We start from the raw sequence: 12,712 nt of genomic DNA, 5'->3' as shown, positions 1-12,712 counted from the left end.
AACACAGTCTGTAATGCTCTGTCTTCATGATCTAGCCAATGGCTACATCTCTGACTTTACCATATATAGTTCTCTGTCTACTGGTCTATCATTCCTCAAACATACCATGCTTATTTTGGTTTTAGGGCCTTTGCATTTGTTCTTCCTTCTGCCTGAATCTGTTTTACTTTTGATATGCTTGCTCTCTCACTTTATTCTTATCTCTTTTCAAATGTAGTATCTTCAGATACCTTGCCCACTTACCCTAGCAAAATACACCTTTCCACCTAGACTGCCTTTAGTTATTTTCCACCTCCTTTTTTCTTCCAGATTTCTTATTACTTGACATTTATCTTATATGTTTATTTTGAGCTCTGAGCTGGGGGCAAATCAATAAAAGGCCAAAGGCTTTCTGAGGTCTGCCTCTACCTCTGCTACTCAGCCACCCCCCAAGGTTGCCTGGTCTTCCTCCACAGCCTTCTGAAGAAAGACTGTAGAGTGGGCCCAGGCTGGCCGTGCCTCATAGACCCTTCCACAAGGCGAGAGCTCAGTAGGGTGGGGTTACTGGGGTCAGGAGGATGGGGCTAGTGGGTCTCCTACTTGGGGGCAGCATGGTCAGGAACTCAGCTGGGGCCCCTACTCCAGAGCCATACCATGCAGTCTCTGCCAGAGTCTCCAACTCTAGCTCCCCCAGGGGGGAGTGCTCTGCAGATTCAGGTTGGGTGCAGCCAGCTGTCCCCTCGGCAGGAGCCCTGAACATTTTTATTTTTAGCTATATCACATCATGGCATGAATGTACTGTGAATGTCCATGATTCAAGGCTAGTTAATAGCTATAGAAGGAAATGTGTGCATTGTGTATTATTATTTTTCCTTGCCTTTTACCTATGTGTATACTCCCCTGTGATTCAAAGAGGCCTATGGATATTTGGGCATAAAAAATCATTTTGTTATTAACCACTACCATCCCTCTATACTAGGGCTCAATTACAGTTTATTGACTAAAGGTTCAGTTTACTATATATATCTCATAAGTTATAGATAAAAATAATTCTCGCATTAATAAACTGTAATTATGCTTCTACTTTCTTCAAGTATTATAACCTTTTGAGAGACATTTCCCATTGCAACACCAGTGACAATCACATAATGATTGCCTATAAGATAATATTGATGAGATAAAAAATCAAACCTTTGACATTAAAAATCAAAGCACTCACTTTTATACTTTTTCCTAATCAATTTTTTTTTTTCATTTAGTTGGGTAAAAGGCCAAGCATGATGTGCTGACACTGTTAAATACATAGTAGCCAGTCACATACAAGTGGAATAAATGGGTGCATAGCTGGAATAACTGTAACTTGCAGGCCATTTGTGAGAGTTCAGACTTAGAAAATTACTGTTGACCTTTGGTGAAAGGTTGAATTTTATTTTCACTTCTAAAAGAATTTGTATTTTCTAGCTTAGTAAAAAAGGTTTTAGTAATCCTATATAATAGAAGGCTAATACGCAAATCGACCGAATGGTAGAACGACCGGTTGTTATGAAGTACACTGACCTCCAGGGGGCAGACACTCAATGCAGGAGCTGATGATCAGTGCACTCCCACAGGGGGAGCGCTGCTCAGCTAGAAGCTGGGTTCATGGCTGGTGAGTGCAGTGGCGGTGGCGGGAGCCTCTCGGGGGATGCCCGACTGCTGGCTTAGGTCCACTCCCTGTGAGAGGGTGCAGGCTGGGTTGAGGGACCCCCCCACTCCAGTGCACGAATATCTTGCACCAGGCTTCTAGCCTATAACAATAAAAGCGTAATATGCTAATTAGACTGGACAGCTGAACGACCTTCCGGACGTCCTTCCAGGTGACCTTCCGGATGAAGCCGGGGCTGCAAGGGCTGAGACAAGCCATCGTGGCTGCAAGTGCCTAGCCCCTTGCATGAATTTCATGCATCAGGCCTCTAGTTTAATTTATAGAGAGATGCTCAAATTGTGAGCTTAATTGATAGTTTTTAATCTCTGCTGAGGATAAATCATGGGGAAATGAGTTTTCATTGCAGTTGAAACAATGTGTTATCTAGTGCACCACACACTTTTCAATGGTACATACTTAGATTCTGGTACAAGTTGGTAGAGGTCAATAGACTAGGGCAGCCGTGGGCAAACTACGGCCCGTGGGCCGGATCCAGCCCGTTTGAAATGAATAAAACTAAAAAAAAAAAAAGACCGTACCCTTTTATGTAATGATGTTTACTTTGAATTTATATTAGTTCACACAAACACTCCATCCATGCTTTTGTTCCGGCCCTCCGGTCTAGTTTAAGAACCCATTGTGGCCCTCGAGTCAAAAAGTTTGCCCACCCCTGGACTAGGGTGTTCTTTTCCTGTACATCTCAAATAGTCTAAATAACTATGTTCTTATTGTGTAGTTTGATGGCATGCTACCTGTTAGCATTAAGATTAGCTATAATTTTTCTTGATTGTTCATAATTTTGTGATTGACATCATTTTATAAGGATATTACAGGAAAATTGTTTTATTGCGTTTATATAAACTGCATATTTGAAAAGTTGTTAAATATATTTATGTTCTGCATGCTTTGTTCATTTTTTTTGCCTATTTTGACTAATTATATATCTTTCATCTAGGTCACTTTCGAAATACACAAAGAAAACCTTGCCAACATATTTAGGGATTACCAGGGAAATGTTGATGATATAGGGCAATGTTCTTCAAGTTCAGTTCAAGCAGTTTCTGGCATTAGCGGGGATGTAAATGTTTCTGGAGGATCCCAACAATCAGATACGAAGGATTTTCCTGTGTCTCCTCATGTCACCAAAAATAGTGATGGAAAGTCAAGTATTGAGAAGACAAGTTCTTCTGACTCTGCCTCCAACATTGAACTGCAGACTTATAATACAGCTAATGAAGAAATGAAAACTGGGCAAGGAAATGAAGAGTTACTGGATGAAGTCCCTTTAGAGAAAACACCGATAAATGACATAGCAAATGCAGGTGATTTAGAAGTACCTTCTGACACAGTAGAAGTTGGGACCATTTTCTCTAATACTTTGAAAACAGGTGCCAAAGATATGACTGTCAGTGAAGTAACTGCTTCAGTAAGTTCTCCTTCAGAAGAGGATGCTTCAGAGGCGCCAGAATTATTGGATAAGTCTATAGGAGAGGAAGAAGATGATGAGGATTATGTAGAACTGAAGGTAGATAGTAGTCCTACTGAGGAAGCCAGTCTACCCACAGAGCTTCAGGGAAATAGTTTGTCTCCCCATACAACTGAAGCCAGGGAAAGACTGGACATGTTTAGTAATGACCAAAAATTAACACTTCAAGAGGAGGAACCTGTAAGTAAGAAGCAAGCTGATACTGAAACTCAAGATTCTAAAGATGCAGGGTCTTCAGCTACCTCACCAGACACGACTGCTTCCCAAACAGTTATGCAATCAGACATCGGTCAGATGCCGGATGAAGGGAAGAAAACTGACTTGGCTAGAAAAACCAAAGCAATTAATGATGCTCATGGTAATGTCTTAGAGTCTCCTACTGCTTCTGACCAGAAGATTGCGAGGTTGGATGTTTCCAGTGTTGCCACAGATACTGAGAAACTGGAATTGAAGGCCAGTACTAACGTGGAGGCATCTCAACCTCTTCAACCTGTGCTTGAGGTGATTATGTCTTCTTGAAATGTATTTGCCTGAGTTAAAATAGAGCAAGTATATGTATATTTTATTTTTGTTTAGAATTCATTGTATCCTATTTGCAATTACATAAATGCAATGTATCTCAAGATTTTATTTCTTTAGCACAGCATTTGGCTTGTAGTATTAGTTCATTTAATGGCAACTTTTATTAGCATCACTAAAAGTTACTACTATCAATTTTCAGGATTGGCATAATTTTGCTTTATAAAGCAAATATTAGAAATACTTGTTTTTTACATTTTTTTTGATAACCCAGCCATAGCACATTAATTTTCCAACAAAATCTAGATTTACATTCCTGCAGAACCACCTGCTAGTGTGTACTGTTTTATACAAAGTGTGTGGTTTAAAATTGTCCCATGAAGTGTGTTTAATTTGAAGGAGGGAAGCTTTTGTGAGATCTGGAGGCCCAGGTTTCTCCTTTACTAGTATCCAGAGGGATTCATGAGACAGTCGTTGGTTGCATGTGTCCTTTTCCACTTTATTCAATTCTTTTCTCTCTCCCTCCTTCCTGTTTTGTTGGTTTGTCCTTTATTCTGTTGTCTTGTTGTTGTTGTTGTTCTTAATTCTAGCCAGTTTATAATCCAGATACTGCCTTTCTTTCATGCTAATATTCAAAACAAAGAACTTCTCTGAATTCTTTTATAAAATGCTACGTCAGCTGGTGGTAATACTAACGTGATTCCAAGTTAAGTATGTTGAATTGTGCTAGTTTAATATATTTGACAACTATTTTAAATGTATTAAAGTATTTTTATTACTCATTGATAGTTTTTCTTTAATTTGGTTCCTTAGTATCTTAAAATGTATTTGTTAGATGCATTTTATAGAAGGTTTTAAATTACTTATTAATGCCTTCCTTTGGAATTGAACTTATTTTATTACTCTTTTTAATTTTCTGTATTAGACGTCAAGGCAACAGGAGCAGTCAGGGCAAGGAATAGCATCAGATGTCGTTAACGGACAAAGGAGGGATTCCAGACCTACTATGTTTCGTATTCCTGAATTCAAATGGTCTCATATGCATCAGCGTTTGCTCACTGATCTGTTATTTTCAATAGAAACAGATATACAGATGTGGAGAAGGTTTGTCCATATGTTTATTATAGAAGATGTTTTATAATAAATTTTAGCCTTTGTTTTCAAAGAAATTTACTTAGTTAACATTTTGCAATTAATTGCTTAAAAATAGAGTATAAATTATTTCTGTGATAAGGTTTTATTGAATTAACTTATTTGTCATAAAAATGAGTTACTCTGTCTCATTACAAAAACTTGAAGATTTTTCTTTTTAAAAATTTGACAAACATTTATTTCCTGTAACATATTTTACAGTATGTAATTCACCTGGAGGTAGATCCACCAAATGGGTTTATTATTAGAGCAACTAAAAAATTGGCATTTAAGAATAACTTCCAGTTCTCCAGTGAATTTTTGGTATAACAAAATCTGTGTTTCAGATTATCCTTGATTGTATGATTTATGAGTTTAAAAGTGCTAATTTGTTTATTGTTATTTGTATACTACTTTTACTCTATTTAAAAGCATATTATGAAATTATCTAAGAAAATGTTAGTAGAAAATTTATTTTCAGTAGCACATTTAGCACCATTTACCTCTTAATGTTTGCCACATGGCTTCTCAGTTTTGTTCCCAGTTAAGGATATTTTAGTTCAACTTTTTATATCAAGTGTCAGATGAATAGTATTTATGTTTCAGCACTGGAAAAGGGCTTGGATAGTAACTGCTGCTATGGAATGGCCCGAATCTTCTGAGGAAGTATACACCCCCATGTGCCTGCTGCATCATTATCTTACTCAAGCTTTCAAGATGAAGCAAAAGCACCTTCTTATCCTCCCTCCCCTCAAGTAGGCAAATTGTGATTTCCTTTCTTTAGCTTTATCAGTAAACACCATTTATCTTTGGACAGCCATTCAACAAAGACAGTTATGGACTTCGTGAATAGCAGTGATAATGTCATCTTTGTACACAACACAATTCATCTCATCTCTCAAGTGATGGACAATATGGTCATGGCTTGTGGGGGTATACTGCCATTGCTTTCAGCTGCTACATCGGCTACAGTAAGGACTTAACTACTCTATAAAATTGGTGTGAAAACATGACTTTTATGCATCTTTATTGATTAAAACTTGAATGTGCTGTAAATCAAAGCAACAGAAAAGAAAGTACTAAAAGGAATGCTGATTTCTTAGGGATGTGTCAGTTAGTGAATATGAAATGATTGACAGTGTTTCACCTGTATGTTTCCTTTGCCCTTTTTTAGATGAAATGATAAGGAAATCACTTTGTGGTGGTAGATTTCTGGAAGCCTGGTTTTTTATAAAATTTAGAACATTGGGGAATGATGTAATAAAATTAGATTTTTATCAGAATATAGATGTAATTGTTAAACTTGATTCTTTACAGCATGAGCTGGAGAATATTGAGCCTACTCAGGGCCTCTCCATAGAAGCCTCTGTGACATTTTTGCAGAGGCTAATCAGCCTTGTGGATGTGCTCATATTTGCAAGTTCTCTGGGCTTTACTGAAATTGAAGCTGAAAAAAATATGTCATCTGGAGGAATTTTGCGGCAATGTCTCCGACTTGGTGAGCTGTTAAAACCCATTAGTTAGGAATTTACTTGAAAAATTTTTAGTAATCCAGACAAATTAAATTGAACATTATCTTTTTCTTGTTCTTAGGCAAATGTGTGCTAGTCATTTTGTCATATGCTACTTTTAAACTTGCAGAGAGTGAAGGACTGTGTATGTACTGTGCTAGAGTAGTAGTTGACAAGTTGTATAGAAGAGGAAGGACATGTTTTGAAAAAAATCAACTAAGTTGATTCTCATCAGCATTATCCCTCTTTCTCTAATCATTTTTTTTTTTTTTTTTGCTGTAAGGTAGTGCTTCTCAAGTTAAAAAAAGAAAATTTATACACATGAATCACCAGAGAGGATCTGGTTAAAATGCAGAGTAGATTATATAGGTCGGGGATGAGGCCTCAAATTGTATTTCTAACAAGTCCCAGCTAATGTGCAAATTACCAGTTGTAAAAATAGTCATAGGGATGTGGGGTAAAGCATAGAGACTATAGTCAGTAATATTGTAATAAGTATGTATGGTGTTAGATGAGCAGTAGACTTATTAGGGGGATTGCTTCCTAAGTTATATAAATGTTTAATCACTCTGTACACCTGAAACTAATATAATATATGTCAACTATAATTGAAAAAAATTTTTTTAAAGAAAAGAGAAGAACAAAAAATAATTCATACACATAAATCACCAGAGAGGATCTTGTTAAAATGCAGTTTAGATTACATGTGTCTGGTATGAGGCCTAAACTTGTCTTTCTAATAAGTCTGTGTGATATTGATGTTGCTTCTCTTACTAACACAATTGAGTAGCAAGGTTCTAAACTAGCATGATGCTGTAATAATACATCATCTTACCCAATCTTTTCCTTAAAGCAGTTAATAAAATTACTAAACCTCTATTCTTCTGGAAGCAGTACTTCCTTAGGTAAAAGTTAAAATCCGTGAAAAGAATTTTAGTGTTATTGGGCTGCCTTAGGTGAACCATTTTTTTTTTTAACTTAACACAGAAGGTTTCCTATATCCAGTTGTAAATACTGAGACTTTGTTAATGATTTGCTTATTAAATGGAGAGAAGTAGGTTGGAGAGAGTGGGACCAGAAAGTGGAAGCAAAACCATTACAAGCTATGACTTATGAAGACAGACTGTAAAAGGCAGCATTAGAAGTGGGAAGTCTAATTAATGAAATATTTCCCCATATTTAGTAAGAATGTATTATATAAACTGAGATATATTTGTACTTAGTCATTTTTGGTACAGTGATTATTTTTACTCAAAATGCTATTCAGAGTACTTTTAAACTTAGGATGCTTTCAAGAATTTGGCATAACAATTTTTAGAAAGTTGTTTTAAAATTTTAAGTAAGAAAGATTCAGACAATAGTGTGGTAAAGGCCTAGGGAGGGGGTGAGAAACCCGTAGAGGGTTCAAGGGAGGGGGGGAAGGGGACATCTGTAATACTTTCAACAATAAAGATAAATTAAAAAAAAAAGATTCAAATGGTGAGCATAACAAAACCAGCTATTACTTATTGACTGCTGTAATTTGTCATTATTGCTGATTTTCACAATGGGCCAACAACCATTTTCGTTTTTTCTATTCATGAGGAAAGTTGAGATCAGAGAAAATAGGAAACTTATCGAAATTCAAAATGTGTAATTGGTGAAGTTGGAATGTGAATATAGTAGCTTGTTTAACTAGTGATCCTACACCTTCTTTGTTACAGTATACTTCCTTAAACTTTTAATTAGTCATTAAAATATTGAGACTCCATTGCTTTTGTTTATGCCATTTTAAAAATCTCTCCACTTTCCTAAAAAGAGTACATTTCTAGAATTAAAAATACAAGGCTATACTAGCACTGCTTTACTCAAGAAACATCAGATTTGGAAGCTAGGGAATACTGTAATGCTCTAATTTTCATAGCTGTAGAAGAAAATAAAGAGAAAATTCAATCTACTGCAGCACCATCTTTTCCTATGTATGGAAAAGAGACTCAGAAAGTAACTTGTTCAAAGTCACTTAGTACAGTGTGGTAAGCTTGGTAAATAATCCAAATGTTTTGATACCTGGTTTCCTCTTTCCTGAGGCTGGGGAAGGAAGGTAAGAGGGCAGCAATAGTGAGTAACCTGTACTCCTGGGACTGATTGACACTAGGCAGTCCTCTATGGTTGTAATGCAGACCCAAACTTGATTTTATGTAACTTGTCAAAAAATAGTAAAAGGTTATTTTCCTGGAGATGATTCCGGATTTGACAGAGTTGCATTCCATATTCTCCCTTCCTCCTTTCCTTCCTTTTTTCTAATTTTTGTTGTTTACTTTTGATACCTTTCTGAATGCTTCTCTTTCTCAATTCTGTGCCTGCTGCCTTATGGTAGTCTGGTGGTATTTAAAATCCCCACTTTAATTTATGTTTTGTTCCTAATTTCCTTTTTTTAATCCTCACCTGAGTATATGTTTTATTGATTTTTAGAGAGACAAAGGGAGAGGAAGAGAGAGACATTGATGTGAGAGAGAAACATTGATTTGGTTCCCTCCCGTACACACTCAGACCAGGGATCAAACCCACAACCTAGGTTTGTACCCTGATCAGGAATTGAACCCACAGCCTTTTGGTTTATGGGATGATGCTCCAATGAACTGAGCTATCTGGCCAGGGCTGTTTTGTTCCTAATTTGCTCTCCCACTCTTATTCTGATCAGATACATTGAGTGTTACTGATCTGGTTGGGAAGTAAGGTGATTATGTGAAGTCAAGCAATTATTAGTCAATTGTGCATTACTTAATTCATCATTTAAAATTCAGAATTAATTTCTATGTAACTCAAGTAGCTGCCCAATTGGTTAGATTTTTAGAGAAGTAATTTTGGACTGTATAGTAATCTCCTTTCTGCTTTTCACCCTTAAAACAGTTTTAATGAAAGCCAGTAAAATGTAGACCCTATAAACATTTCCAAATAAAAGTATACTCTCTATCACTCTATTAATATAATGCTGTAATAATACATCATCAGAAAAACATGCATTTCCAGTTTAACTACTCTACTTCAATGAAGATAATAGGTTATTGTCATAGACTAGTTTATGCAGTGTGACTTGCTTTCTGTTCCTTTGCAACTCTCTTTCTTGTTCTTTTTCCCCTATCTTTTTCTTAATAAGAGATCATTGCAAGTAGCTTAGGTGAGATCTAAGAAACAGTAGTATGTTAAGGTTCTTGAACTGATTCCCTCTTAGCAGTGGCCCCTTACAGTCACTACCAAAGTCAGAAAACAAACAGTAGGTGAGAAAGTCCAGGGACATTTCAGGACTTTGCTGAAGGTAATCTGGTTCCAATAAAATCTTATGTAAATTGTACTGGGTAGCTGATTTTTATCAGTTCCATAATCTTAAATATAATTTTCCTTTCTTACCCAATCTTTTCCTTAAAATAAATAACAGTGTGTGCAGTGGCAGTCAGGAATTGCTTAGAGTGTCAGCAGCATTCACAACTGAAAACAAGAGGAGATGCCACCAAAGGCCAGAAAACAGTGCACAGCCTGATCCCCATGGGGAAATCCACAGCAAAGGTGAGATACAGAATCATTAATTAAGTAAAATAGCACACTCATTTATGATTAAGTCTTAACTTTATTTGTTCATTTCAACATAAAGTTAAATAAATCTGACAGAGGTCCTAAAATAGTTATTTTAGTCTGTGGACATAACATTTAAATATTTGTGTTTAAATACACAGTAAAGATTTGCTTATACTTAATCTTGTCTGCTTTTCCAAATGTTTACTTTTCTTGTGTCTACAATACCTTTCCCTTTCAACTATGTCAATTTGTATTTCATGTACTTGGTGAGTTAGCATGCAGTTTGTTTTTTCCTTCCTGGCTCCCTTATACCACCACCTCTAACCCAGCATCCAAAAACGACAACAACAACAACAAAAAACAACAACAATAACAACAGAAAAACACAGAGAGAAAGAAGTATGAAAAACAAGTACTTAATAGCCTGATTTCTCTGGTTACTGGAATACCGTGTTTACTTTAAAAAATATGTGTAATTTTTTTTTTTTTTTTGTCTTAGAGTCCAGTGGACATGGTAACTGGTGGTATATCTCCAGTGAGAGATTTTGACAGGCTCCTACAGGACATGGATATCAATCGACTTAGGGCAGTTGTCTTCAGAGACATCGTAAGTAACAGTATTTCTTTCACGTACTCTCTTAGCTGATATGTATTTCCTCTGAGGCCCAAAGTATTGAGAATGAAAACTCTCTGTGATATAAAATAGTCGAGTAGAAAGAAGAAGCCAGTTTTTTGACAGTAATCTTAGAATCATAGTATATTGGGAAATATTATTTATATAAATGGAACTAATATATCAGAACAATTACACTAAAGAGAATAGCATATTGTTATATAGTAAGCACTGTAAGTGCTTCACATGTACTCATTAAGTGCAACAACTTCTTGAGTTGGATACTGTTGTAAGTTCCATCTTATAAATGAGGAATCTGAGGCGCATAGAGCTTGAGTAACTTTTTCAAGCTAATGGAGTTATTAGTAAATGATAGGATTCAGACCCAGCAGTCTGAACTTCAGAATCCATACTCTGAAAGTAGTGAAATGCCTAAGTCCTGAATGTCTTATTATTTTCTGAATATTGGATATTTTTCCCTCAAAGAAATATAAACATGACATACTGGTAAAGGATGAAATGTTGTGTGTGGTGTTTTTAATTTTTTAAAGATGAAAAAGTTTTGTTTTAGCTGATTTTGATATAGGATATGGCCAAGCTGCATATAGAAATTGTACAGTCATATAAGAAAGTATAAATATGAAAATAAAAATCACTTGTAATCCTACTCACAGGGATTTGGAGTCTTGTTATTAGTTAATATTTATTGAACAATTACTGTGTGTTAAGTACTAGATGCTTTCTATTACATGTTTTTTATAAACTTTATAACTTTAATTCTTCATCTTCTCCACGCTTGTGTTTTAGTCCTCTCCTAAGCTATTCGTTAAGTTTATACACATATACAATTTGTTAATAGTATAACATTGAACACTTACTGTGTATTAAGCATAGAACTGGATGCTCTATGTATTTTCTCATTTAATATACACAGTAATCCTATGAGAAAGATAGTATTAGGTTAAATAACTGCCGAAGATCACACAAGTAGTAAAAGGTGGAAGTGGGTTAAGGACTAGGGAATCTAACCCACTTAGATTAGGGAATCTAATTCTTGAAATTTTGATATTAATCATATGATTATGCTGCCTCCCTAAATCTCAATTAAAATTTTTTTCTCTTTTTTTACTTTTTGGTAGCTGCTGTTATTCCTTTAATCAAGAAACCATCAAGTTTTGTTTTTTAAGAATCAATTGACTGGTTCATTTTGGGACCCAATATTGCTGCTTCCTTCTCTTTCCATTCTCCTTTCTTGAGCATGTGTCCAGTCTATTGCCCCATAACCTTGTATGTCCTAGAGCAGTGATGGCGAATCTATGACATGCGTGTCAGAGGTGACACGCAAACTCATTTTTTTGGTTGATTTTTCTTTGTTAAATGGCATTTAAATATATAAAATAAATATTAAAAATATACATCTTTGTTTTACTATGGTTGCAAATATCAAAAAATTTCTGTATGTGACACGGCACCAGAGTTAAGTTAGGGTTTTTCAAAATGCTGACATGCCGATCTCAAAAGGTTCGCCATCACTGTCCTAGAGTAATCTTCAAAAATCTAGAATAGATAATATTAACTCTTTTGCTGTAAAAATTTTCTAATGTCCTTTCATAGCACTTAAAATAAAAATTCTTCACCCTGGCTCTATATGATCGGGCTTTTTGGAATTTTTTAACAAGTTATTATGATATTTGGACAGAGAATTAGACTATTTCCTATGTCTATATTGTAATTTATTAAGGTTACAAATGATTTTAATTTTATTAATTATAAAAGTTATATAACCACCTGGTAGGAGTTTTAGAAAAGAGAAAAGTTTCTATTTCCCAAACCTTATCTCAGAGCCTCTTCTAACCAAAGCAAACTTTGATGGAAAAGGAAATGATTTAAGATTAGGGATATAAAGAAATTATTGCCCCGAGGTTAAGAGCTAAGGTATTTAATCACTCTAATCTGAGTTTACATTCTCTTTTTCACTTACTATATGGCCTTAGGTAAATTACTTAACTTCTCTAGTCCTTATCTTGTTCTAAGGGGTAAAGGAATGTATATGAAGTATAGCGTAGTGACTGGCTCACAATGAGTAGTCAATAAATGATAGCTACAGTTTATTGCATGGGTTTAATTAGTAAACATTAAACATATTAATGGGCTAAATAAAGATGCAGTTAGGCTTAAATAAATTATAAGAGATTAAGAAGTTAAGACTAAGTAAGTTGTTTGTCTGCCTTTTAAAT

General features: G+C 35.4%; 1 protein-coding gene across 4 annotated transcripts in view; it reads left to right on the top strand.

Annotated features, from left to right (window-relative positions):
• The window catches only part of LRBA (LPS responsive beige-like anchor protein), a 554,804-nt gene that overhangs the window by 111,524 nt on the left and 430,568 nt on the right, over positions 1-12,712 (top strand). For 3 of the 4 annotated variants that reach the window (XM_070415300.1, XM_070415301.1, XM_070415299.1), the window contains exons 23-28: positions 2,619-3,650; positions 4,594-4,772; positions 5,617-5,770; positions 6,117-6,297; positions 9,726-9,853; positions 10,362-10,469. In XM_070415300.1, coding sequence (XP_070271401.1) covers positions 2,619-3,650; positions 4,594-4,772; positions 5,617-5,770; positions 6,117-6,297; positions 9,726-9,853; positions 10,362-10,469 — 1,782 coding nt within the window. Of the gene's footprint in view, positions 1-2,618; positions 3,651-4,593; positions 4,773-5,466; positions 5,555-5,616; positions 5,771-6,116; positions 6,298-9,725; positions 9,854-10,361; positions 10,470-12,712 lie in introns of those variants that run through there. The other variant, XM_070415302.1, reaches the window with a different exon arrangement.

The sequence above is a fragment of the Myotis yumanensis genome, unplaced genomic scaffold (assembly GCF_028538775.1).
Source record: "Myotis yumanensis isolate MYYU_CA2020_CCGP unplaced genomic scaffold, mMyoYum1.0.hap1 SCAF_5, whole genome shotgun sequence".
Classification (NCBI taxonomy): domain Eukaryota; kingdom Metazoa; phylum Chordata; class Mammalia; order Chiroptera; family Vespertilionidae; genus Myotis; species Myotis yumanensis.
This window is presented reverse-complemented; position numbering and strand designations above follow the sequence as displayed.